At 53.3% G+C, this 26,814-nt stretch overlaps 1 protein-coding gene across 6 annotated transcripts in view; it reads right to left on the bottom strand.

Annotated features, from left to right (window-relative positions):
* Positions 1-1,915: 1,915 nt before the first annotated feature.
* The window catches only part of LOC111148495 (TNF receptor associated factor 3), a 116,234-nt gene continuing 91,335 nt past the window's right edge, over positions 1,916-26,814 (bottom strand). For 5 of the 6 annotated variants that reach the window (XM_022505089.1, XM_022505087.1, XM_022505091.1 and 2 more), the window contains 6 exons: positions 21,958-22,038; positions 19,203-19,277; positions 17,490-17,582; positions 13,403-13,543; positions 8,619-8,793; positions 1,916-7,674 (listed from right to left, as the gene is read on the bottom strand). In XM_022505089.1, coding sequence (XP_022360797.1) covers positions 7,103-7,674; positions 8,619-8,793; positions 13,403-13,543; positions 17,490-17,582; positions 19,203-19,277; positions 21,958-22,038 — 1,137 coding nt within the window. In that variant the 3' untranslated portion in view covers positions 1,916-7,102. The remainder of the gene's footprint in view (positions 7,675-8,618; positions 8,794-13,402; positions 13,544-17,489; positions 17,583-19,202; positions 19,278-21,957; positions 22,039-26,814) is intronic. The other variant, XM_022505092.1, reaches the window with a different exon arrangement.

Below are 26,814 nucleotides of genomic sequence, written 5' to 3'. Positions count from 1 at the left end.
TGAAAGGAAAGTATCCAGTTTCTGGAATTCTGGCTGAGTGCAGATCCCTCCGAAGGAGCACGAAAACCCAGAGTGCACGTGGCTCCGTGGCTGCCCAGCCCACAAAGCTGTCTGTGCTGTCGGTCTGGGCTGTCCTCAGGGGGTCTAGCTTCCATGGCGGGGGGCCACCGGCAGAGTCGCTCAGGGTCCCTGGTGTGGTTGAGGCCACAGTGGGAGCCCAGGCCTGAGTGCCAGAGAGACGGTGGCACGCAAGCCCCTCGCCACAGGGGCGGGCTGACTTGGGAGCCTCTAGGCCGAGGGAGACGGTGCCCTTCTCTGGGTTCTGGGTGTGGGAGCCTGCATTCAGAAGAGCTGGGGGGCCCTGGGTTCCCCACTGTGTGCCCCACTGCAGGGCTGAGGCCATGGGGTGGGCAGGACTCTCTACCCGGCAGGCCCCCCAGCACCGGACGGCAGGACCAGTGTGACCTGAGAACCAGTGTGGACCTGGGGGCAGGGCCCTAAGGCCCCTTCCTGTTGCTCTGGCGGCCCAGCGGGGCTGCGGTGTGGACCCCGTCAGGGGCAGGACTGTGGGGGAGGCCGGGCAGTTCCCATGGTCTTTGCACCCATGCTGGAAAGAAGGCTCCTCACTGGATAATTTGGGGTGCCCTCGAGGGCTTCCTGCCCCGGGCCTGGTCCTTATAACCACCCAGAGAAGTGCTGAGCTAGGAGGGGTCCTGAGGGCTCTCTCACCACCGACACACTGAACTGGTTGCGTGGGGGGGGCCCTGGCCGGCTCAGTTGGAAGAGCATGCAACTCTCGATCTCAGGGTCCTGCGTTCAAGCCCTGTGCTGGGTGTAGAGATTACTGAAATAAATATTTTTTAAAAACCTGATTGCCTGGAGCCTTCACAAGCACCTGCATGGTCAGTACTGGGGTGGCCTTTTTTTTTTTTTTTAAATATTTATTTATTTAGGGGCGCCTGGTGGCACAGTCAGTTAAGGGTTCGACACTCGGTTTCAGTTCAGGTCATGCTCACAGGGTCATGAGATCGGGCCCCACATTGGGCTCCGCGCTGAGCGCACAGTCTGCCTGAGATTCTGTGGGAGGAGGGGGGAGAGGGAGGAGAGACTGAATCTCAGGCAGACTTCCCGCTGATCCCAGGACCCCAAGATCACGAACTGAGCCAAAATCAAGAGTCAGCCGTTCCACCAACTCAGCCAGCCACGCGCCCTGGTACAGCTTTTTAATAACCGCATTTCAGAAAGGAGAGAGATGTGGTTCTTCCACATGACAGATAAGGAACTGAGGCTCCAAGAGCCCACAGCCCCCATGGCGGGTGAAGGAGGGGAGCTGGGCGGGTGCCGGGTCGGGGGCCCTTCCACCAGGCCGGATGCCCGGGCATGGACCTGGCAGGAGGGCGAGGGCCAACTTGTCTGCTCTGGACCAAGCCGCAGACTTGAGAGCACCGCTGCTGGGTGCACCGGCCTCCTGGACTTGCCAAGGTCAGAGCTCCACCTGCAGGGGAGGCCGCGAGGCCGCGAGGCCGCGAGGCCGTGTGGTCTGCTGGGTCTCGTGCAAACCCAGCACACGGGACCCCTTTCTCAAACATCCAGAGTTCTAAGACTGTGACAGCAGAGCATGAAGCCAAGCGTGGGCCCTTATGAGCATGGGGCTGTGTGGCCATGGAGGCTGCCAAGGAGGCCACTTCTGAGAGGAGAGGTGGGGAGGACCCGTGGGAGGGAAAGGCCAGGGCACACAGCCAGGCGCCCGTGCGAGACAGCGGAAAAAGAAACCCAGACTCCTTAGTCAGATTTATTTTCCTCTAATCAGACAGTTTAGCATTTCAAAGTCTTGCATTCTACACTCTTACAACTTTAGTTAGTAGCATCAGAAACACAAAAACATCGCAAGACCTCAAAACACAAATAAATACCAAATAAAACCACACACGATATACAGTAAACAAAAATATAAAACATAATAATGCTATCAGAAAATCAGACATGTTGTTGACTCACGTTAACAACATGATTATTGCTGAGCAATAACTTATACTGTCATTTTGTTGTTTTTTCTTAGAAGAGCGGAGACACACAGGACGTGAATCACTGGTCACAATCACTTGGAGGGTCAGGATGGGTCCTCACGGCGAGCGGCTACTACGGACGGCAACTTTTAAAACAGGCAGATTAAGAATACAGAGTCAAATGAGAGATTGGCCTTCTTTGGTCTTTGTTTTTGGGTAACAGAACCGAGCGAAGAGGTGCGCCATCAGAGAAAGAGTGCAGTTCTGAACACCGGACACGGCCGTCTACACGGCTCGCACACGGCCGTCTACACGGCTCACACACGTCCTGGATCACAGGTGCTATTCTAGAGGGGTAACTGTAGAAACCCTTGGAAATAATGCCGGCTTTTGTGTTTACCAATTAACTCATTTAGTTTGCTGTAGGAGGTTATCTGACTTGTCTACTAGGGGATGGAGTTATAAAAACCAATTGCCACTAACGGCAGGAGTGGTACAGCCTTCCTGGACTTGAACCTCTTTCTCAACGCGAGAGTTCGGGAGAGACTCGAGACACAGCAGCGGCAGGAGAAGCGAAAGGCGAGCACTGCTAGGTGCCACTAGGGCCTCCTCTGACCAGACTAAGAGTCTCCATTCGGGACACACCCCTGGGACGCTCCCTTCCCCCGCGGGCCCTGGCTCCCCAGTGACAGCCAGCCCCGCCCCCAGCAGACAGCCAAGATGACGAGGTCACCTACCCGCGCGGCAACCACACATGGACCTCATCTTACTTAGACCCCAGTGGACACATTCTACTTTGCAGAAAATAAAACTGTCGAGATCTGCAAAACTGAAGATGGAAGCACGGTGTTGGGCTGAGAAGCAGATTTGGGTGACAGACCCCTCATTCACCTCTCAAACGCTCACAAATGCAGAGGAGCTCCTGGAGCTCCTCCCAGCTCTCCGCCGCAGTCTGAGAAAGATCTGGACCAGAAGGAAGAGAACAGTATTTCACGGCTCTGCCGACTCCCTACAGCAGAGGGACTCGCTTCAGAGGGCTGAGGTTTGGGCCAGGGGTCCGGGGAGGACTGTGACCTCCCGCCCAGCCTGCCCGCGAAGACCAGCGGAGATGCCAGGGGGCCGGTGACAGTGGTGGCGCCCCTCCGTCGTGTAGGGTGAGGAGGAGGTGTGCACCCCGCCCCCAGGGTGTGAGCTGCAGAGGGGGTCCTGCCATTCTGCCCGCCTCCCTTGGGCTGACAAGGAAAGGACCCACGGCGGGACCCTGCTATGCCGAAGGGTCTGTCCGGACACCCTTTCCTCAGCCGCCCGTTTGCCACGACACCGCCCGCTGCTCACAGCGGCAGGCCCCACCTGGGACATGTGGTGAGGGACACGAGGCCCCTGCCTCGCCAAGGCAGGCCACAGTGGTACAGGGAAGCCACAGGGGCACTCGCGGTGCCAGAGAGCCCCCTGGAGTCTCGCCGGCGTGCAAAGGGCCCGGAGGCGGCAGCCGCCATGGGGACAGGCTTTCCTGGGCTCCACGGCCCTGTGGGGTCACAAGGCAAGGAAAAACCACAGCGGCAGGAAAGGAAAAGCATATCTTGGCCAAGAGATCCCGCGCTCAACCTGCGGCCTCGCAGACGCTGCTCCGGCAACAGGCTGCGAACCGGGGCTGGGGCCGCGGCCCTCACGGCGCCTCCCTGTCCACCTGCGCGGCCGGTCATCCCTAGAGGGGCAGCGCTTTCCTCCTGCTGGACAGGTCTTAGAATGGCAGCGGGAATTCTCACGGTCTCCTCTGTGCCACCCGCGGGGCCGGGACACCAGAAACCCTGACTTCTCAGAGGCCCGGGGCAGCGAGTTTCACCAAGACTCCCCGCGTCTCGGGAACAGCCCCTCGCTCGCGCCAACCCCACCGGGGACTCCCAAGCTGGTGACCACTCACCACGGACGAGCCCCGCGCGCCCCCTAGCCCCGCAGCCTCTGGGGGAGCTGAGCCAGGGTGCTGCCCAGAGCACCCCACGGGGCGAGCACAGCCGGGGCGGTCTTTGTGTCCCGTACGCGGCGGCAGGGAAGCCGGCGGGCTCGATTCACACGCGAGACTCGGTGTGGGTTTCTTTAAAGCATTGGAACAGTTTTGTCCTGTTGGGGAGTTTTGTCACTTTTGGGAAATAGGAAAAGTGCGCCAATACGCACTGCATGCGACATGTTTCGTGGGTGGCCGGGACCCCGTGAAGCAGGAGGGCCGGCCACCTGGGGCCACAGCCCGAGGCCGGCCCCAGGCGACAAGCACCGGACCAGGGCCTGGAGGAGTCAGGGTGGGAGCTACGCCAGGGGCACCCATCAGGGCAGCACCCTACGCTCAGGTCCTTCAGGAGGCCGCGTTCCAGAAAGTCCCAAGCACACTTGAGGGAAGAGGTACACAGTGGCCGAAAGACCAAAAGACCCCCCCACCCGCCATCACCAGCTATTGTCAAGCCACTGCATGAAGCTTCCGCTGTGGCCCAAGCTCATCCCAGGGAGGTGCCGGCCCGATGCCATGTCCTCCGGGCTCCCTGGGAGGAGGCCAAAAGGGCCCGTCATCTCCCACCAGGAGCGTGTCTAGGAGGGGCTGCTGGGAAAGTGCCCCCACCGAGGGACACAGGCTTCCAGAAGTGCCCCCAGGTGACCCACCCCCAGAAGAATTCCAACCAGGAGAGGCAAAGTACTGTTTGTTTGTTTACTAGACTGAGATGCTGCTGATCTCAGATTTGTTAACATTGTCCGTTATGTTTAGGGAAGGGGAGGAGGTTTCAGGTATGGCCCTGCTGGTAACTCCCGTCCTCAGGAAAGCCACCTGAGGCCGGGCAGGGACCGCCTGGCATCCTCTCTCCGCTGGGTGTCCAGGGTAGAACCAGGGCAGGGTTTGGAGGAGGTCGGGGATGCCTTCAAGGGAACAGGGGTCCCGCAGCACCTGCAGGACGTCCTTCCTCTATGAATGGGGACACACGACTCCTCACGGCCAGGACTGAGGACACAGACCGGCCCTCAAAGCCATGGTGGGGGGGGGGCAGGGTGGAGAAAATAAAAAAGATGGCTACAACGAGCACTGGACTGCGAAAGGCATGGCAGGTGCCAGGAACCGAGGAGGTCATTCAGGGCAGGGGACGGTGCGCTAGGAGGGCACTTCCAGCAGGCACTGGGGCGGAGGCACGCCCAGGGCGGATGGCAGCACCAGAGACACGGCGGGCCACCGGGCACCAGCCCAACCGTCCCCGCACGACCACGGGGGAGCCCAGAGGCAGGCAGTCTGAGGCTGGCCAGTCGCGGGCGCGTCTTTTGGATGAGCGGCACAGATGCGGTGGTTCACACACACTGGTTTTGCCTAAGAAGCACCCGTCACGTGTAGCACCCATCAGTGGTAAGAGCACCCATGGAGCGCGGTGCATAGCAGAGGGGCACAGGGAGGCAGGGCTCCGGCTTCTAATCACAGTTGGACCATTGAGAGAAGGTAAACAGTGAGTGGAGAAAACGCCGTCTGGGCGGGCGCAGGCCGGGACCGTCCCAAGCCCCCCTTCCCAAGAGAACAGTGGTCTCAGCGCCCTGTCACCGAGCCTGGGCAGGCCCCCCAGAGCGGCGGTCTCTGGAATGCTCAGAGGATTCTGCTGCACAGGGGGTGAGGGGTGGGGGGTGGACTCCCCTGACCCAGGTGGGGACCCGGAGAGGCGCTGTGGCTGCTCCCCTCCTGGCCCGGGGGTGGGACCACCACGCCGGCGCAGGGACTGGGCGGCTCACTTTCGGGGCCCAGAGATTTGGAACCTGTGACAACGGAGCAGCAGAGGCTCCGGAAGCTGAAGAGGAGCCCAGCTTCCTCCGCAGGGACGGGGCTGTCTGAGGGCCTCCGAAGAGGCAGAGACCTCGCGGTCGGGAGGAGAGTCGGGGGAAGCTAACACCTTTCAGAGTTACAGCGAACACAGAGCCGGGGCGAGAAGCAGCAGGGCCCTTCTAAGGCACATAGACTGTATGCCACCACCTCCACGCAAAGACGCCGCCTTCGGAGATCGGCAACACGACGCAGCAACGTGACAGAACGCAGAAACACACCCGCCGCGACCTCCTCCGGCCCCCACCACCTGCCCAGCCCGGGTGCTGGACGCCGACGGTCAGAGTGGACAGCAAGGGAGCGCGTGTCTGAACACGGGGCAGAATCTTAGAAGCCTACAGGATTTTGTTTAGAACTCCAAAGTTCAACGAACGCCCTATTTTAGGGTGACAACGATTGTAAGTCTGAGAATGATGCACAGCATCGATGAGCAGGTCCCCTCATAGCGACTGCGACGTAGTGCCATGGACTACGACAGGTAGTGAGGCTCACATTTCTAACGAGAAATAACGGCAGAGTGAGTAGTTTCTGTCCTATCACAAGTGATAACCAGTGTTGGATAGTTTACATTTTCTTCCAAGAAATATCAGTCTATCAACGTTTTCAAATAAAATGTTTGCAATAACAATTATCTTAGAACTTTAAATTAAAAAATGATTCTGAATTGAGACTTTCAGAAAAGACCTAGGTGTACTTCAGGGTCTTCTGACAAACAAATTATTAAAACAGAGACCAGGTGAGGCCTTAAAAATAGACAATATACTATATTTGAAACAAGATTGCACTCTTGAATTTTAGAATATATCAGAATTGCATTATTTCATAAATTCTTCTTTTACTTAACATGCTGACATGTCCAGCTATCCCCAGGTGTGCGTGTGTGTGCATGTGTGTGCGCGTGTCTGTGTGTTTTTTGGTGTTCAAGTTTAAGGAAGAAAAATCATGGTTCTTTTGTTCAGCATATATGTTTTCCACCTTAATTAACTAGATCTTTAAAAATGAAAATGAAAACCTTCTCTGACAGCAGTATTTATCACGTCGAAGGATAAATAATTCTTCAGAGCGGAGTGTTGCTAGTCTATTAAAAAACATGTTTGGTGTGTCCTCACGCGTGGCTCCTCCCGCCGGCCCGCGGCCACCTTCTGCTGCTTCCTCCGTTCCACAAGGTCCTTTTCTGAGCGCGAGGACCTCGGTGGAGACAGCCGGTTCAAACCCCCGAGGAGTTGCCTTCTGCTCAATCCACCCCCCCAGTGACCTGTCAGGGGTCGGGCAGATCCGAAGTATCCACTATGACTTTAATAAAAATGGTATCATCTTTAATATAAGTCCCGTTTTCTAGCACAGTTTGGGCCACAAACACTGGGCAGCCAGAGGCAATATTCATCTCCCCGGTGGGCTTCTTGAAGCTGCTGCTGTTGGGGTCCGGCTTGAAGGCATCCCCTAGGTGGCGCCGAGAGGACCCCTGATCCATCAGCATGAGCGTCACTTTCTGCTTGAACGGCCAAGGGAGCAGGGCATCGTACTCTCCGCGCATGATGACAAAAAACAGCGACAAATGCGTCCCCTTCCCCATGCCATCCCCATTCAAGTAGACCCTGGCACACATCTTATAGCCAAAATAGCCCGTGTAGAAGGGCTGGCTGTAAAGAGACAGGGTCTTCCCCATGACGGCTTCCTGCTTCCGCCGCTTATAATCTCGGATCTTCCAAATCAGCACACCGTTGTAGCTGGCGGTCTCCAGGACCTGGAAGCGCAGGTCCATGTCGGCCAGGCGGATGTCGTGGACGCTCAGCATCTGGTCGTGCCGGCTCAGCTGGGATTCCAGCAAGCCTGCCGTGGGTGAGGAGAGACGGGGCGAAGGAGGCCCGTGAGTGCCAGGAAGGCGGGAGGAGCCTGTTCCCGCCAACACCAGCACGAGCAGGCTTGTGGGTGGAAGACAAACACCTCTACGTGTCCTGAAACACAGGGCTCGGGTCCCGGCCTCGTTGGTCCCCCACACCCACGGCCACGGCCTGCTGGGAGGCAACACCTGGGGGGACACAGGCCTGTGTGTCCCAGAGCACATCACAGCAGGGCCCTCCCTCCCACAGCGCGCCCTCAGAGCCCCACTGGGGGCAGGGAAAGGCCACCCTCTTGCTCACCTCCCCCTGCCTTCCAGCCTGACGCTGAGAGTCACCTGCGCCCGGTTTGGCCTCTCACCATGTCATTCCCATCCTCGGCTTAACCCAATGTTGGGGGGGGGTTGCCATAACCCCAGTCCCTCTGCACCATTAATCCTTGTCACGCAAAAAATTCAGAATATTCACTTAGTCCCCAAAGCAGACTCGAGGAATCAGAAACACGCTGGCTGAGCACACTGTGGGGTCTTGTCTCACTGCTGCTCACTTCCGTCCCTCGGAGGCTTTCACGAGCATGGCTGGGAGCCTCTCCCTCACCTCCCCACCCCGCACCCCACCGCCTCCAACCAGCAAGCCCTGTCCTCTGCCCGGCGTCCACCCTGCACCTCCTCTCCAGCAGGCCGGCGTCACACAGAGGGGTGTCTCGGTGGGAGACGTTACTGTCTCTCACAAAGGCATCTCTGGCTGGAAAGTCATCACACCTCTGCACGGTGACATCTCTCTGGAAACCGCTGCTCTAGGGGGTGTGTGCCCCGTGTGCCACCCACCCACCATCTCAAGCCCCGCACCTGGCCGGGCTGGCCAGGCTCCCAGGAACAGACCAGGATGCACGCTGCCTGCCCCAGACCCCTCCCCACCCTCCCCTGCGGCCCCCACCTGTGTTCCGAGCCGCCTGCCCCGCGCTCTTGTCCACGCTCTCCAGCTCCGTCACCCGGTTCTGCAGGGACTCCACGCTGCTCTTCACGCTGTCTGCTTCCTCCCAGCTCTGCCGGAAGGGGCGGATCTCCTTGTCCAGCTCCTTCAGTTTCTCTGCCTGGCTGTCTATCACTCGCTTCCAAATAGAAGGCATTGGAAAGGTAAAACCGTTAGAAACCTGCAGACGCTGAGCTTCTCCCATCACACAGCAGCCAGCGAGGACCAGCAGCCAGCCCCGTGCCGAGAGCCCGCCCCACGCCCGCATCTCTCTGGTGGCCCAAACGCATCTCAGGGGATGCAGGGGCCACAGGTCCCTATCCCAGAGGAGGGGACCAAGGCACAGAGAAGTCTCACCCGCCAGCTGCATGGCACGGGGCCCTACACCACTCTGTCCTAGAGTCTTGGGTGCAGGACCCTGGAGCCACACCCACGGGCCTTCTGGTCTGTTTCCTAAAGGGCCGAGCCATCTACAGGGGCCCAACAACGTGCGTCTCCCATGAGGCTGCCTGACCCAGGGCTGGAGGGGTCACCTTGTCTCTGTGGCTGCAGGCAGTGCCCCAGAATCCTGCTGGGTCCCGAGAGAGAGCAGCCACCACCCTGGCACCCGCACAGGGCTGGCGCAGGAAGAGCTCGATGGGGGCTCTGTGGAGCCTGGCTGAAACGGAGAGGCAATGCCAAGGAGCGGGGCTGGCTCCCCCACCCCCTGCCGCTCCCGGCACGGCGCTCAGGGTCCAGTGCCCACTGGGCCCAGAAATACGACGGACAAATACACAGACAGGCTGCAGACAGCGAGGCTGCATGTCGCCCTATCCTAATTTAGATAATTCAGAAACCCTTTTCAGCAGAAACACACAGAGCACGTACAGCAACGAGCAGAGGGTAAGACTCACGTTCCAGGCAGTTCAGAAGCACTGGCGTTCCCACCTGGTGGGCAAAGCTGGGACCTAGAGGGTTTTCACTTCTTTTTAAGGATTTTATTCATTTACTTGAGGTGGGGGAAGGGCAGAGGCAGAGGGAGAAGCTGGCTTCCGGCCGAGCAGGGAAGCCTGACCAGCGGCTCGAGCCCAGGACCCCGGGATCATGACGGGAGCTGAAGGCAGACGCTTAACTGACTGAGCCTCCCAGGTGCCCCCAGGGTTTTCACTTCTAAAAAGGATTTGCATTTTTTGAAGTGAAGCTCATGAAGGCTGGGTGGTCTGGCCCCCAGGGAGGGCCAGTGAATAACTGGGCCGCCTCTGAACCGGAGGGGCCACATGGGGGAGCACCCCGGGGGCTGCTGAGCTCACTTCTCCTTTTGGAAGCCTATTTTTAAATATTTAGTTTCAGCACATTTGCTGGCTGTTAATAACCACCAAGAAACAAACACGGTAGGTTTGGGTTACTTTTCTGGGGTAGAAGTACAGGGTCATTCTTCCTCTTCTTTCCAAGAAAACCTGATATTAGCTAACACTGAAAAAGAAAAATGCTTTCTGTAAAGAACACCTCTTCCCACAATGACGTCATTTTGTTTAAATCCATGTGTCTGGAGGCATATTTAATTAGTTCATGAAGTCTGGGTTCTGGGGGCAGCACTACCAAGCCCCCTCCCCCGAACACCGGGCCATGATGTATTTCTGACAAGCCCCTGCAGGGCTGCCACAACCCTACCCGCCAACGCCACCAGTCGAGGTACCGGGGATACTGGTGCGTTTACAAGGGAGGTCAACGGAAACCCTTGTCATCAGTGGTGGCTCTCAGGGATGCCATTCTGTAGCCTGGTCCTCGTTGAGTGAACTGCACGCCAGCCTGGGACAAGCCAGCATCACCCCTCAGCTTAATGCCCGTGAGATAAAATGGGGGTGACACAGAGGGGCCTCCTCCCCAGCACCTGACTGCTGTGCACGGGGCAGTGGGTGCAAAGGCACGTGGTGACCTCAGGGCCAGAACCGTGCGTGTGAAAGGAGGGGAGGGCTGCTACAGGTGCCCCAGGCGCCAGCTCAGTGACACAGAGTCAGCACGTGGGGCCAGGGGACGGCGTGCACACTTGCACACAGTGTGCACACAGATAAGGCTCCACCAAGGGTGATCACTTTAAAGGAGCACCGGCCCCCCTTGCCCAGCAAGAGCGATGTGGTGGTTCTAAACTCCTCTCCTTTGTGTACGTGCTGGCAAGTCAAGCAGAACACGCCACCGATCACTTTCTCTGCAGAATGCAGCAAACATGATCTCATTCCTCCAGAGTGGTCTACACGCAGCTGCTGTCATCTTTCTATAAAAATAGACCTTAAATGCAGGTGTAGGCTGCACGAGAAAAGCCAGGCGCTGAGAGACGGCACCGACTGCAGGCAAAGTCAATAAATCCTAATCAAAAGGTTCGCTCGTCAGCCCGCGCAGGGTGCACCCAGGGGCTCCACCACCGTCCCTCTTCCTGCCCCTTGCACCGCTCAGTCACTGGGACCTCTGTACCAAACACTGCGCCAAGGGGACCGTGCAGGGGGCGGGGGGAGGCTGGGGAGGGACAGTGCACCTCGTGGCTTCAGTCCCACACCCGGGACTGCAGAACGACCAGCTCCTCTAGCCTCTGCCAACAACAGGGACACACAGAGTAAGCGGACATCTAGGTGGTCTTAAACACGTTCTTTAAAAAGAAAAATATTAAGCAACTGCCCTTCCTGGGCCAGCAAAAGCAAACACACTCTTGAATTCCACTCTCGCTGGCCAGCTCTGATCACATCCCTGTCCCCGTGTGTACCCGGGGCCCTCAGGAGCTCTGCCATCTGTATGTGCTGCCACCGTCCCCAGGGTCTTGGGGTGTTCTGGAGAGTCCGACAAGGGAGGTAACAAGTCTGGGGTCACTGTGGTGGTCCGATGCGCAGGGCTGGGGGAGCAGGGAGGAGGAGAAGGCGACAGGAAGGCTTTGGGATGAGGAAGGAAGACGGAGGGGCACCGAGAGCCAGGCTCAGGGTGGAGCGGTGAAGGCTCTGGAGGGACCGCAGAGAAGTGCCCCCAGGCCGAGCATGCTTCACAGCCAGTGCCTCAGGGGGCCAGCCACGGAGGTCTTCCACCCACGTTGCCTGAAGATGGAGAGCCCCGACTCTGTGCGCGGGACCAGCCCCACAGCGAAGCACAGGCGCTCTGCCACCTTTGCCATCACACCATCACCCAGAGTTCAGTCTCCAGAAGCTGCTGGCGGAGCGGGGAGTGCTGTCCCAACGGACTTCATGAGATCAGGTGTGGCATGTGTAGGCTGATCTGCGTGCCTTTCTTCCCACACAGTCTGTTTCCCTCCATGCCTTCCTCTCCGTGGGGAAGAGCAGTGGCGAGTGGCCGCCCTCCTACTTAGGACCCATCAGGGGCACCGACTGGTCAGCTGCTCAGCCCCCACGCTCTGGGCACCAGCGACCTGCTTTCCCCCTTCCTTTCCTAGATCTCAGCAGTTTCTTCCATCACCAAAATGTTCAAATATACATCATACACGGTAGAATGATTAAGCTCTACTAAAAAGTAAATTAAAGCAAGTTCAAATTTTTGACCCCGGGAGAGGGGGAAATGGAGGGCGCAGGTAGCGGTATCAGAGGTTCCAACAAATGCCCCGGTGACCTCATTACGGAGACCCTCTCTTTTCTGGTTATAAATGATGCTGTACAAACGAACCTACTACTTACTCATTCTTCTGTTGCTATTTTTAAGGTGGTTTTCTAGTATAGCTTTAACTTCTGTGTCCTTTCCACGCACGTCTCAGAGCCCCAGGCCCGCAGTTAGGCTGCCAGCAGCTCGGGGCTCAGCGGGGCCTCCCGAACCGCTCTCACGGGCACTCGCCGGCAGGAGGCCTGCTGGTGTTCCACATGACGTACTTGTTCTGGTTTGATTCAATACCAGTGACTTCACCTTTCCTAACACGATCTATCATTTCATTGTGTTTTTCCTCGTCTCTGGACAACCACAAGGTTTTAACACAGATGAAATTGATTTAATAAATCGCTATGCAATTTGAGCCACTAGGAGTAATCTCTGATGGTAAAATGCAAAGAAAGGCATTCTCAAAGACTCCGTGACTCTGAGCTCTTCGAAATAATTTATCTTCCAGATAATTTAAGGAAACACATCTAAGTAAAAGCACTAAAAAGCCATCTTGGAAACATAGTAGTGATTTTTCCGTGGGGGTGTGTGATATATGTGGGAACGAGTGTAACAGACATACGGCGTGAGGACACTAGTGTGCGGGTAAGATCTACAGGAACAAGATACTAACAAGCACCTGTGCTGATAACAAACGAGAAGCAACATTCTAATGAAGCCTCTTTTCCCAATCACCTTTTCTCAGCGCAGCAAAGGTCTGCGCGTTTGCTCTGAGGGACATCTGAATCACTGTGGTGAGATAAAGTGGGGAATATGTGGCCAGAACACTCAGAACAAAATAGATCGGCTTCACTTCACTTTAGGAAGTGAAACTTTACACACAACTACTCTTGAACAATATGTAATCTTAAACAATAATAAAAACAGCTAGTTTTTAAAAATGCAGGTTTTAAGTCTTACTTCACCAAGAGCAAATCAAAGACACAGAAGAGAGCCAATGGGCTTGCTCTCCAGGGAAAAGTGGGGAAGAAACAGCGGCCCAGGTCCTCAGTCTACACTTCAGAGAAACAGGCCGTCTGTTTAACAAAGGTCAGGGCTTTTCTCAAACAGCTCGCTGAGAAAGTCTGGAAGGAGAACACAGACATGTTCCTCACCCTTTGATCCAGCCACCGTCTTAAACTTCTTACCTGTAAATGAAGTATTTTGGATTCATTATTTCGGAGCATTTCCTTTTGTCTCTCAATTTCAATTTCAAAGCTACATATCTGATTGTGCAAACTTTGTATGCTCTTGTTTTTCTCTACACTTTCATTCTGTAGCAAGGACACCTGAAAAAGAAATTCCTGAATTAAGCAAACGAAAAGCGGTTTATTAATTAATGACAGTTACGCAGTGCTCGCGTCTCGCGGTACGGCCCCACTAGCCCCTGGAAGAAGCTCCAGGGGACAAAAATCCCTTCACACAGGACACGGAAGTCCTGGCAACTGACAGGAAACCCTGCGCTCTGCCCCAGGTAATGAACTATGGTGAGGCAAAGCACAGCAGCCCCCGCCTTTGGAACGAATGGGACGCGCTTTCCAAAGTTTTTGCTGAAAAATAAACCTTCTACCAGAGTGGCTTTCAAACGGACCAGGAGACACATTCTCACCTCTCACCCCGTGTATACAGACGTGTGTGTGTGTGTGTGTGTGTACACCCAAGAAACAGGTATCCCAAAACCATCCTCGCCCTAGTCATTTCCATGTGTCCTGGTACTTTCTCTTTGATTCTATTTTACTTTAAAAAGTACTAGTTGCAGCCCAGTGAATTATCTCACTTCCACCAGTGGGCCTTCTCCCGCACTTTGGAAAGCTCTCCCAACACAAGGGAAAAGCACAGAGAGAATAACAAAGCTACGTTCGTGCCTCACTAACTCCTTCAGGTTGACAACGAGCCCTGCAGCAGAGACCTGGGAGCTGCGGAGCCCATGCGCCCGGCCTGTGGCCAGAGAAGACCTTCCAGGAAACCCAGTATATAAAGACAGGCAACACCATGTCAGCCCAGGAAGGGCCTGCTGGGGGAGCAGTTCTAAACCCACCACCGACCTTTTCAAAATCTCTTTCTAGGAAATAATTAGCTCCCAAGAACCCATTTAACCTGGTCTTAAAAGCCCCCAGGTGAGGAGTCCGAAGGCAAGTCTGACAAGGCCGCCTTCTCACCAGACTTCTGCATGGGGTTCTCTGGCCCTCGGAAAGGTCTCTCTACCAACAGATGCGCCTGTGCGCGGACCGGGCTGTGGCCCCCGAAGACGGCAGGCTCCCTGGGGAATGCTGTGACACCTCCACTCAGATGTGCCCCCCGAATACCAGCCAACACCTGACGTGATGGCCCAAAGCCATCCCAGGACAGACCTGGGTGTGGTAAAGCGCAGATTCCTGACGTCCCTGCGAAGAACCTGCCTAAAGACAGGCAACCAGGCAGCGCCTAGGACACAGTCTGCTTCACTTTAGAACAAATGCGTATTTACTGAGGAACACGAAATCTGCAATGTCTCATAGGCAAAAGAACTCATCACTTGCCTAGCACGTCACTTGGCACCAGTGGACTTTCCTCTAAAATACACACTTCCGCCCCCGGACTCCTACAGGCGATATAGACGGGCCACGGGTCATTCCTGCAGACAGGTCTGCCTTTCCCAAAGCTATGGCTCACTCATTCCCATCTCTCAAGCTGGACACGATTCCCAGACTCTTTAATCTCATACCCAGAAAAAAGAAATCGCCTGCATGCATGCCAACGCTTTTGATTAAAAATCTCAGTAATATCTCCAGAAACAATGGCCATTTTTTTCCTACAACAAAACAAGCAACCTGAGGATGCCCAGAAGTGTCTCACATGAATGAGCACATATCACATCATATGAAATGTTTAACTTCTTAATTTAGGGACCTCCCTAAGGTAAAAATTCACTTAGCTATTTACTTATTTCTTTTAATCAAAGAATCCAACTCCTGGACCCTGCAGATCCCAGCTCTCACCTGTCCACCACGTAGACATGACGTGTACGGGAAAGTCTACCTGGCAGGTGTGTTTCCAAGAAGACAGCAGAACGTTCCCAAGGCAGATGAAAGTAGGAGTTCCCTGTCCTTCCCCAAGGCCCTCCTGAGAACAACATTTACTGCAGCCTATTTTGGTGGGGCACTCTGTATTTCCCTGTAAGCTTCCCTAACACGGAAGATGGGTGTTCTTAAGTCCACATTTTACAAAACAGCTTTTCCGTAATTTGACATCAATGTGATGGGTCGTGGTTTTGAACCAACTCAAACATGCTATTTTCCACTACACACGAACAAAATAACCTAAGAGATTCCAACTGAGTAATTCTATAACGAAAAATAAATTCCCATGTTAGGAAGAGATGAGTATCTCCGTTCTTTGTCCGGTCTTCTCCTCTGGGCCCGGTGAAGACACAGGCCCCCTCCGCTGAGCGAAAACACCAGGCGCGGCCCGGGCTCCCGGACCTAACGTCGGGCGGGGTCACTCTGCCGGGCAGAGACGGGGAGAGACGAAAAGGGCAAAGATGTCGAGTGCGCCAGCTGCAGTGCGTGGCAGCGCGTCCCGCCCTCGCAGGTGACAGGCCGCGTCCCCACGGGGTGTTCGCGGGCCGGGAAGCCGCGGGGCCGGGCACCTCCAGAGGCGCACACGCCGCCATGCAGGGGAGCGAGGCCACCGCCGCGGGGGGTGGGGGCACATCGCTACTGCCGGGGTCACCCTGCACCTGCTCCGCGAGGCTCGGCTCTGGGGGCAGACCGGGCTCCGGGGGCAGACTCGCGGGCACCTTCCCGGACCTGCCCGCAGGCGGCCCCGCGTCACAACCGCGCACGCGCACTGGGGCACTATCAACGCATCTTCAACGAGAGCGAGAACCTGTCACCTAAGTGAGAAGCCGAGTCCACGAGAGGCAGAGAACCCTGCCGTCGATGCCTACCATTTCTGAAAAGCAGAAACAACACATTCTTCAAACAGAGGGGAAGAAAGACTTCCGTAAACCATCGTTAGCTCAGAGCGAGTACTATGTGTCCCTACGGAAGTCACAAACGACTCCTCACACACACAGTTTGTGTCACCAGTGAAGGGGACCCTCCCGCTGCTGCACCTGCACACGCACGTGTGACCAGCCCTTCAGTCGCTTCTCACCTTCAGCATCAACATTCGTACTGAAAGAGCTACTTTATGTCAGCGTTCATACAAGTCTTCTGATTAACAATTTTGGACTGGTTCAAACACATTCGCTTTTTAAATTGGTTGGATTTCATGACAGAACAAGGTATTCAAATCTCTGCAAATCTTTAGAAAATAAACATCAGTCCTACCGGCCGCTCTAATTCACCTCGTGCCCTCCTGCTGCAAACTCTCTGCCAGTGCTTCCTGAATACTGAAGTGTTTCTGTTTTTGTACAAAAGCCACAGTGAGAGATCCTGTCACAACTTCTTCTCTATCAATTCTCCGAGGTTTTCATGTTTTCCTCATGAACAGAAGGCCTGGCCTAGGGGAACACCGCGGAGGGAGAACTCAGGGGGAAGAAGTACTACATGGGGGAGGCGCCTGCTAAGGAGGCAGCAGCCCCCACCACGCAGGCCTCCTGAGAAGCAGCCCAACCGGAGGACAAGTGCCCCTGCACCCAGCTTCCACAAAGCATCCGGTGAGGAAGTCGACAGTAACACCCGTGGGGGGCAGCATTGCTCAGAAAAGACAAAGAACGGTGAAGCACGTAACCCGGGTCACCTTCCAGACTGGGTGTCGGCAGACTTTTTCTGCAAAGAGCCAGAGGGTAAACATTTTGGGCTGTGAGGTCCGTACAGTTTCTGTCTCACTCCTAAACTCTGCAAAAGCAGCCATGGACAACAGGGAAATGAATGAGCATGGCTGCATTCCAATAAAACTTACTTACAAAAAGACGAGGCTGATGGGGAGAGATGGGGAGGTTTGCAGTCTGAGAATCCCCATTCTAGGTCAATGCTAAGTTAACCACAATGTGATTTAGGAAAAAAAAAAAAAGGCGGGGGGGGGCGCACTGCATGCTTGCTTGGCAATTAACAAACAAAGAACACACACACACAAATGCCTTCATTTATGAGCTCAAGGTCATGTGAAAAGAAATTTACTTTTTGGACATTCTCTTGATACTGTTTCTTTTATCCAAAACCATTAGTAACTATAAGAAAGATTTTCTTCTTTAAATAATTTGAAGAAATGATTAAAAGCCAACAAAAGTGAGAAGCAGTCTGGCGTTACCTTTTTCTCTAGAGAGTTACTCCACTCTTTCAGTAAGTTGACGTGCTGCACCGCGGAGCTGGCCTCATGGGCCTTAATCTGCTGGTTTGTCCCCTGCGAGAACAGAGACGCAGTGCATTAAGCCATCACTCCATCACGGAGCGCAGCAAGACTAACACATGACCTAACCCCAGCGCTACACACGGAGGGGAGCCCTGCTCTTGTACGGCTAGCGGGCGGTCTCCACGCCTTCGAGGGGCCGTGCTTGGTGGTGCCCGCTCTGCCAAGGGCAGGTGGGGAGGCTGGCAAGACAGACAGCCTGCAAGTCTGCAGCGAGCTCAAGCTCGTGCTCTTTACTCCTCCAGCTTCTTACCAAGTGCCTTCTCATCTGCATTTCATATTTTTAATGCCCAGAAATTAAATCTTAGACCTCTCACTTCTGTTCTTTTATAAATTTTTCCATTAAAACTACAAATGGGAAATGTGCAGGCACCTGCAGTTACAGCTAGGCAGTGCTACAATAATCTAGTGAGCGAACATGTAGTCAAAGTGGCGTTCTAAATAATCTCCTAGAATATTAACTTATTAGGGAAAAATACTGTATTAGAAAACATATTGCTCCTCACTGTTCTAAGTATACTTGGAGAGTTACATACAAAACATAAACAATCTACAGAGTACATAAGATGGAGACCACATCAGAGCCAGTAATAAGCACATGAAATAGTACTTTGTATATGCAAGGAAATAATCCATATGAAAATATAATCTGTTTTGGGATTAGAAAATTAAGAAGCCACAAACAGCATTTTAATGATCTCCAAAACACATACTCTGTACATAGAATATTCATATATATATGTTGATATAAGTACTGCTCTATATAAACATATATATACACATACACAGAATGAATGGAACTACATACGACATAACAGTGGTGAGCGCTCCGTCTCGTTAAGAGATGGAGACAAAGGGAGGGCTACAGTCACTCTTACTCTTAGGGCTCCTTACTTTCTAAGAAAATACTGAGTTGCCAGTATCTCTGTACTGATTTCATAACAATGTATTGGTAATACACAAAATTAAATATAAAATATTTTAATTGTAATAGATAACTGCCCTCTGATCAGTTTTAAAACTGAGACACACGTTTCAATGAAACTCAGTTCAAATTCACTAGCAATCTCAGACGTGTTAAAAAACAAAACAAAAAAAACCCCAGACACAGGCTTCTCGCAGCCTGAGTGTGGTGGTGACAGAGACGCCCTCTCCACACAGCTGCTCCGCGAGGGGTGGCGGAGATGCCACGGGACACACGAGCGTGGTCCGCACAGCTGTGCACCGATGCACACGCCGCCCAAGCCGTGTCTGGCTTGACATGCACTTACATTCAAGTACGCGCTCCAATTCCACAGCCATCTCTCCAGAAACCCCCCCACGACTGTCAGTCCTGTTTGTCCCACCGCCTAGCCGGTGTCAGACGGAGTCGTTCTGCCAACGCCCTGACTTCCTTCTCAGCACCGGTGTCCACCTCAGGTCTCAGAACACCACGGGCACGGAGAGCGAGCACCCACGGTGGCTGCATGTAGCTTTCGCTGCCCGTGCAGCACGGTGACTCGGCTCCATGACAAAGACCACAAGTCCGGAACTTGCATGTTAAGATGTTAAGATAGTAACTTTCTCTCATGGCAGAATGTCAGTGACCGGGAAGGACAGATGTTGGATACTGACCTGAAAAACGCAGCCATAGCGCTTAAAACTACAGGTGCTGGGGGCATTGACACACTCTGACAAGTGTGCACTCAACTGCAACGGGAAAGAGACGTGAGTTGTGGCACAAGCGTCTGCATGAAAATGTTCAAACACATTAAGGGCACAGAGAGCATCTGGTTTGTACTGTCACGAAGGGGGCTTATCAGCTACAGGTGTGTATACCACCTGCTTCCTGGGCTCAAGGCAGTAAATTTACACTACTGTCACGTGTATACACATATATACGCCAATATACAGAAATACGGTTACTGTAACATTTCTTAAACCTACAGTTTCTTTAGAACAAATTGTTCAAAATGTGACATGCCGTCTGCAGCGCCAGCATTTTAAAAAAGAAAGGGAGAAACGTAAACTGAAATGAACATTTAAAGACTATAAACAAAAGTTGCATGAAACACAAAAAAGAGAAAGCATTCAGGATGTAACTGGGTCACACACCTAATATACAGTACACAAAAATAAATATATTTTGGAAGCAAGCTTACACGATGTACCATTACTCTCAATACTCAAGATAACAAGATGAGTTTTTCCTTCTTCTGGAAAGACTTTTTTTCCCTCTGAGTGCCCATAAACCCATGTAGCCTCTCACAGATCGCTAAGGTCATTCTAACAATCTTAATATTGTCACCTCTAATTGGTAGAAGCAAATTAAGAGAGATCGGGAGAGGATAACTCCTTGTACAAGGAAAAACCCCTTTGTTCAGCTTAAATATTGGCAAATCGTCAAATAAAAACCACTTATGATACCCCCTCAAGAGAAAAGGGAATTGAAACATCTACATTTTAAAGACATAGTACTACTCATTAGGCTGATACAATTTAAGGACAGCTTCTTCTTTTATTGAAGAAATTCTCATCAGGAAACTCTAAGGATAGATCTTCTTTATAGAGAACAATTAGACCCTGAATTAGGAGAGGGGGTGTCTGAGCGCACTGCAGAGCTGGGCACGCGTTTTTCTGTGTACACACACATTCCCAGAGGCTCCTGGGCCTGGCCACTATACACCAGCACAAAAAGCTCAAGTCTTTCCCCTTTAGGTCAGTATTTGGGACAGGGAGGAGAGTAGGCCTGTGGCGAGAGCTGCAGAGAAGGGCCACAGTCCCGGGGAGCCTATGGGTCAAGTTCTGTGGAAGGTCTCTGAGCCGGGGCAGATCATGGTGGTCATAATTCTAGCAGACCAGCACACTGGCCCCAAAGCTCTGGCCAGCACCTGGAGGAAAGCGCCCAAAAGGGAGAGCCCAGGTGACTGGCAGAGAGACACAGCATGAGACCATGCATAGTAATGTCACCTTCGAAGTTTTAAGATCTACTTTTTCAGGCCAGCGCTATGATCATGAACCTATCCAGCCAGCGCCTCTGGTATTAAAATCAGGGACACAGGGGTCTGATGTCATTTTCATTGGACCACTGTTAATTCAGGGTCATGCTTTCTCCTAAACTGGCTCATTTTCATTCCTCTCAGAGCCTTTATCATGCTCCCTCACAGGAGCTTAGGAAAAGAGGCAAGAATAATTTATAGACCAGTAGCATCGTTTACCAGAAACCCAAGATAAATGCAGGTTTAAAGATTTTTAAAAGAAAAATAACTTAGAGGCAAATGGAGTTAGCTTCTGTCCCTAATTCAGGTAGCCCTGACTGAAAATTCTGGAAAGCGTATAAAACCCTGGTGATCCCTTCGATACTGTAGACACGTCACCCATTCGCTTCAGCAGAGGGATTTCCTAGTTGTGGAAATCCATACATGTCTCTCTGCCACTCCCAGAGGCACGCTACAGGTCTGGGGCCATGACCGCCCAGGAAGACCCTGCCCTGGCCTAGCAGAGTACCTTCCTGGGAGGACGTGCTCTGGCTGAGAGTGGTTCTGGGGGTCCTCTCTGTACCCTGTGTCCCTGGCTCCAGGCCCACAGAGGTCCTCTTGCTCAGTGGGGATATAAGACACCAACCCTCACCTCGCCAATGTTCAGGGGTAAAATTCCAGGCTGTTGCAAAGGTGAGGGGAGCAGCCTCCTTAGATGAGAGCACCCGGGCCTGAGGGACCTGTGGGGGGACCAGGGGACACAGGAGCCCCAGGTGCTCCCCAAACAGCAACCAAAGGGGCTCCAGATCAGGACCAGGTGGCAAACCATTTAAGAATCCTTGGAATTTCTCCATCTGGATATATCCCAATCAAATTAAGTTAATGTAAATCTGCCTGCCTTAAAGAAAGCAAGCCCAAGGGCAGCGTGAGACACATGACCTCTGGGGAGGCTACACTGGGCCCTGCTCGTTGGTCCCTGAAATGTGGGGGCCGCCTCCAGGCCCACCTGCTTCTTAGCACCAACCCTGCACAGCATACATGGCCAAGAGGGTCATCAGTGTCTGTAACATCATTTATTTTGAGATAATCTTATAGGAATTCCTATTTTACAGATTATAAAATAGATTTTTTTAGAACCTACAAAGTTATGACCTTTGCTTGCACTGTAAAGTAATTGCATTTTCTCAGTTCTTAACCATATTTTGCTCTGAATTTAACCACTCTGTAGCATTTATTTGCTTCTGAAATTTTTGATGCCCCGAAATAGCATGAGGTTCTCTGTTGTCTTTCTACACGTCACTCTCATGCTCCGTGAAAACCTTTGACTTCAGCTACTGGGGAAGGACGGAGTGTCTGGCTGCTAGTCCTGAGGCTGTCACCAGCTCCTCCGCAGGCCTGGCCACGCCCCTTACCTCACTCCTCAGCAGGGTCTGGACACTGCACTTATGGGGGCAGGACACCACCACACAGGGACACTCCGTGTCTTCATGTTTCTGGAGGAAAAAGAGAAAGCGTTGTCAACTTTGAGACACACCACCTGCCTTCCCTCAGATGCCATTGGTATCTGCAACGTCACCATGAAGACCCACAGGACACTCCGCTCCCTGGCCCGGTTTCCCTGGTTCCTGACGCATTCGGGGAGTCCTCACGCTTGAAGTCTGAGAGCCAAAACACAAGGCGTCTCGGGAGATCCACCCCAGTCTGACAGGTGAGGGCCACGTGAGGGGGCACAGTGGTGTGGTGGGAGGGAGCCCAGAGCAGCACCCACCAGGAAGCGCCCATCTGTGTGGGCGCCACCCTGGGCCATGGACACCGGCAGACTTGGCCCTGTGGCCGCTTGCACAGCAGCCCAGGGTCCAGACTCTGTTCGCTGGAGAAACGGGTGGTTTTCCTTTGGCTTCTCAGGTTTGGATCTGGAAATGATGCTTCTCCAACACCTGCAAACAGCACGAGCCACTGGGTATTTAAATTACTGCCCTGGAATTTTACTAGGTTATCTATAATGCATGGAAACTAGGGACAAATTCTGGTGTAGCCCTTCTTTGGATGGTATATATTTCAACTCTGCAGAGCCTGGATGATGACAACCGTTCAGCCCATGCCACAGGCACCTGCTGGACAGATATCTGTTCAGTAGCAAAGTTACAGGGAGAGTTGGTCACCAGGACATCAAATCCAAGAGCCCTGGAGAGCATCACCAGACACATGACAAAGGGCCACAAGACAGGCCTGTAACTGCGGGCCACGCAACACAACTTGTGGGACAGGCTCCAGGCCACATCACCGAGCAAGAACGAACTTGGTGCTGTTTTCCTTATGACCCTGGGATACTTCCGATTCTCATCTGGATTTTTCAGATTAGGACCTCCACAGTCATGCTGCTGTGATGTTGAATGATGGGGGTGGGGGAGAGTGGGGGACATAGCCGAGAGTCTCAGTCCGACTAGGCAGGCACAGTGTGGGCCAAGGGCAACGGGGGCCCAGGTGAGACACCAGGCACGTACTCAGCTTTCTTCGGTGTGTTCCGAAGTTCGGGTGGGGTATGTAGTCCAGAGATGGCTCTGCTCCTGGGCTTGGGCCTCAGAGGCCCGCAGAGCCCTCAGAGGGCAAGTCCACAACTGCTCGGAGCTCAGTAGAAAGTACCTGACTGGACTGAGCCTACCAGCAGGCCTCCCATAAGAGGCACCACGTTTGGGGTGGGGGGGCAGGGGGCAGCGGCACTGGCTTTCTATTCTGCCTGGCTGTGCTCAGAAACCCCGAGTTCCCAGGTGCCACCAAGTCTAGGCTTTGTCTTTCTTTCTTCCCTTTTTTTTTTTTAAAGATTTTATTTATTTAAGTAAATAAATAAGAGAGACACCACGAGAGAGGACAGAGGAAGAAGCAGGCTTCCCGCCAAGCAGGGAGCCCGACAGACGCTTTAAGGACTGAGCCACCCAGGCGTCCCAAGGCTTTGTCTTTCAGTGGAAAACCCTGGGCAAATGGCTCCACCTCCGTACCTCATCTGTAAGTCAGCGAGTGGCTGAACCTCCCTTCCTGATCAGTCACAGGCCTGGAGAGGTAACAGGCTAAACATTCCACAGAGGCCACGCCTCCTCCCTAGGCCTCCCCTTGAGCCCACCTCCATTCCCCAGGCCAGGTATGTGCCAGGTGCTGGCCTGCTGCTGCAGACGCCCAAGGAGGACAGCTCGCACACAGGTGAGCACCACCGTGGCAAACAGAGACGGGCAGGAACACGGGTGGGGGACCTCCGGGAAGGGAGCTCTGAGGAGGATGTGGCAGCAGGTGGGGGCCGTGTTCTAGGACGGTGGGGCAAGGGATGGTGGGAGGAGAGGCTGGGGCCAGATCCTTCAGTATCCTCAAACGAGGGTCTCTGCAGATATGCAAGCATACCAGAAGAATAAATTTCTAGAAGTAGGCTTGGTTGGGTGTCAAAGGGTACCGGTGTTTTAAATGGATTTTGACAGATATGGCCAAACGGCTCTCCAATAGCCAGACACAAACACACGCCCACCGTCACAGGAACACATGTTCCTACACCTCTGTCAGCTCCGTCAGACTTTCCAGTCTTTGACATGACAGGTAGAAAAGGCAGTGACTGCGATTCGCAATTACTCAATAATGTCCCAGTAAGTATGTTTTGATATTTATTAATCATATATAGCTTCTGTGAATTGCTGTTTCGTGGCTTTGGCCCACAGCCGCGAGCAAATCGGAAATCAGGTTTTTGCAGATGTAATCGGTGAGGATGAGGCCCCAGGGCGGCGGGCTGGTTAGGGTTAGGGTGGGCCCTGAATCCAACCATGGGTGCCCTCATGAGAGGGGAGGACATGCTCCAGAAGGTGGCATCTGAGCAGGGAGGCAGACGGCTGCCAGCCAAGGAACGCCGAGGACCACAGCCTCCAGAAGCTGGAAGAGGCGGGAAGGGGTCTTTCCTGGAGCCCTCAGAAGGCGCACGGCCCCGGCAGGACCTTGGGTCTGGCTTTCTGGCCTCCAGCACTGGGACGGAGCACACTGCTGTGTTCTAAGCCACCAGCTCTGCGGCACGTTGTTACGGCAGCCCCAGGAAAACAACACGCCCACTTAAAAAACCAGGTAACCTACTCATACATAAGAATTACCTCCATACTAACGAGCTGTCCTGTCTACCAAATTAATTACTGTCAGTTACTCTGACAGGCACAGAATAGATGTGACCCATGTGGGAGTCATAAAGCAGAACCACATGGGGGACACCCGCCAAAGATTAGAATATAACTGATACTTCCGTTTACCTGTGTGTCCTTCTCTCAACCCCCCTCACCTTCCCCCAGGGAGGAACCCCTAACCCAAACATCCCAATTTTGTGTTTCTACTTCCTTTGCTTAAAAAAGTTACGTTACACATCAATGTGAGCCAGACAAAATACTGTTTCGAATTTTACTAAAATGGAACTCTACCCTGTGAATCTTCGAGATCTGGCGGAGTGTCGTGCTTCTCAGGCTAACGCTTGTGTGGTGTGTAGCTGGGGGTGCTCAGTCTGCACTGCCGGACAGGAACGTTGTCCTGGAATTTTCCTGCCTCGTCCCCTGAAGTGTGCTGAGTCTGCCACCACTGACTGGGCCCCGCCCCAGCCGATGGACATGTGGGGCTGCCCCCAGAGCTCCGCGGCTCAGTTACGCTGGACCCTGTCTCCTGCTGTGTACAGGTGACAGTCTCTCTCACACAGCTACCAGAGGGACTGCTAACGAGCCGAGTACAGGAATGTTCAACCTAGTAACACATCGCCGAACTGCCCTCCGCCGTGGCTGCGCCTACATGATAGATTCCCATTACAAGGCACACATTTTCCCAGAAAAGGAAATTGCTAGAATTCTGACTCTCCACAAATTAAAAGAACTGTTTAAAGAGACCACATTCATGGGGCGCCTGGGGCGGCTCAGTGGGTTAAAGCCTCTGCCTTCGGCTCAGGTCATGATCCCAGGGTCTTGGGATTGAGCCCCACATCGGGCTCTCTGCTCAGCAGGGAGCCTGCCCCCCCACCCCGCCTGCCTCTCTGCCTACTTGTGATCTCTGTCTAATAAATAAATAAAATCTTAAAAAAAAAAGAGAGACCACATTCAGCAGTTTCCAGACTAGATGTGATAGTGGGGATTCTCTCCTGGCACTTTAAATTATGCTAATGATTTACAGATTAAGATAAAACAACTTGAAAACAGCTGATGTCACATCAATAGCCTGGTTTAAAACGTAGGAAAGAAATTCTCGTACGAGCTGTAACGGGCCAAGTGCTTGATGCTTTATCATCCTGGATCTCATCAACACCCAGAGTACTGACGCCCTTCATAAGACATGGAAACGTGGGCATGTCAGGGTGACTGGGCTGTGGACATGCCTCTGAGTTGCCTGCTCTTCCTACAAAGAAGCCCACAGCAGGACAGAGATGAGACTGAGTATGTTCCTAGCCAACAGGAAGAGACTCGGGAGCCCCATCCCAGGCCTGCTGTCAGGAAGGGGTCACCACGGTGACCTGGGGCAGGTGAACCCCTACTTGTTACTTTTTTTTTTCTTCTTTTCAGCGTAACAGAATTCATTGTTTTTGCACCATACCCAGTGCTCCATGCAATACGTGCCCTCCTTGATACCCACCACCTGGCTCCCCCAACCTCCCACCCCCTGCCCCTTCAAAACCCTCAGATTGTTTTTCAGAGTCCATACTTGTTACTTTAAAACCAGTCTCTAGGGGCACCTGGGTGGCTCAGTTGTTAAGTCTTTGCCTTCGGCTCAGGTCATGATGCCAGGGTCCTGGGATTGAGACCCATATCGTGCTCCCTGCTCAACGGGAAGTCTGCTTCTCCCTCTCCCACTGCCCCTGCTTGTGTTCCCTCTCTCACAGTGTCTCTCTCTGTCAAATAAGAACTAAAATCTTTAAAAAGTAAAAATATAATAATAAAACCAGTCTCTTTACAGCCTAGTCTGGTGTTCAGTCAGTTACTTATACAGTGTCTAACTGACACACTCTGCAAGTCTTTCTTGAATAAAACTAATTTCTGGATTCTATTCTGCAAATGAAAATAACTGGTTTTTGCAAGAAGCGAAATGTAACTTTGACAGCAACACACCAACATGTGCCCGTATCACCACGTTACACACCAACATGTGTGCGTATCACCACGTTACACACCAACATGTGCCCGTATCACCACGTTACACACCAACATGTGTGCGTATCACCACGTTACACACCAACATGTGCCCGTATCACCACGTTACACACCAACATGTGTGCGTAT

Source organism: Enhydra lutris, unplaced genomic scaffold, assembly GCF_002288905.1.
Source record: "Enhydra lutris kenyoni isolate GAN:26980312 unplaced genomic scaffold, ASM228890v2 scaffoldscaffold20, whole genome shotgun sequence".
Taxonomy (NCBI): domain Eukaryota; kingdom Metazoa; phylum Chordata; class Mammalia; order Carnivora; family Mustelidae; genus Enhydra; species Enhydra lutris.
The sequence above is the reverse complement of the archived record's forward strand: the minus strand, read 5'-3'. Positions and strand labels throughout refer to the sequence as shown.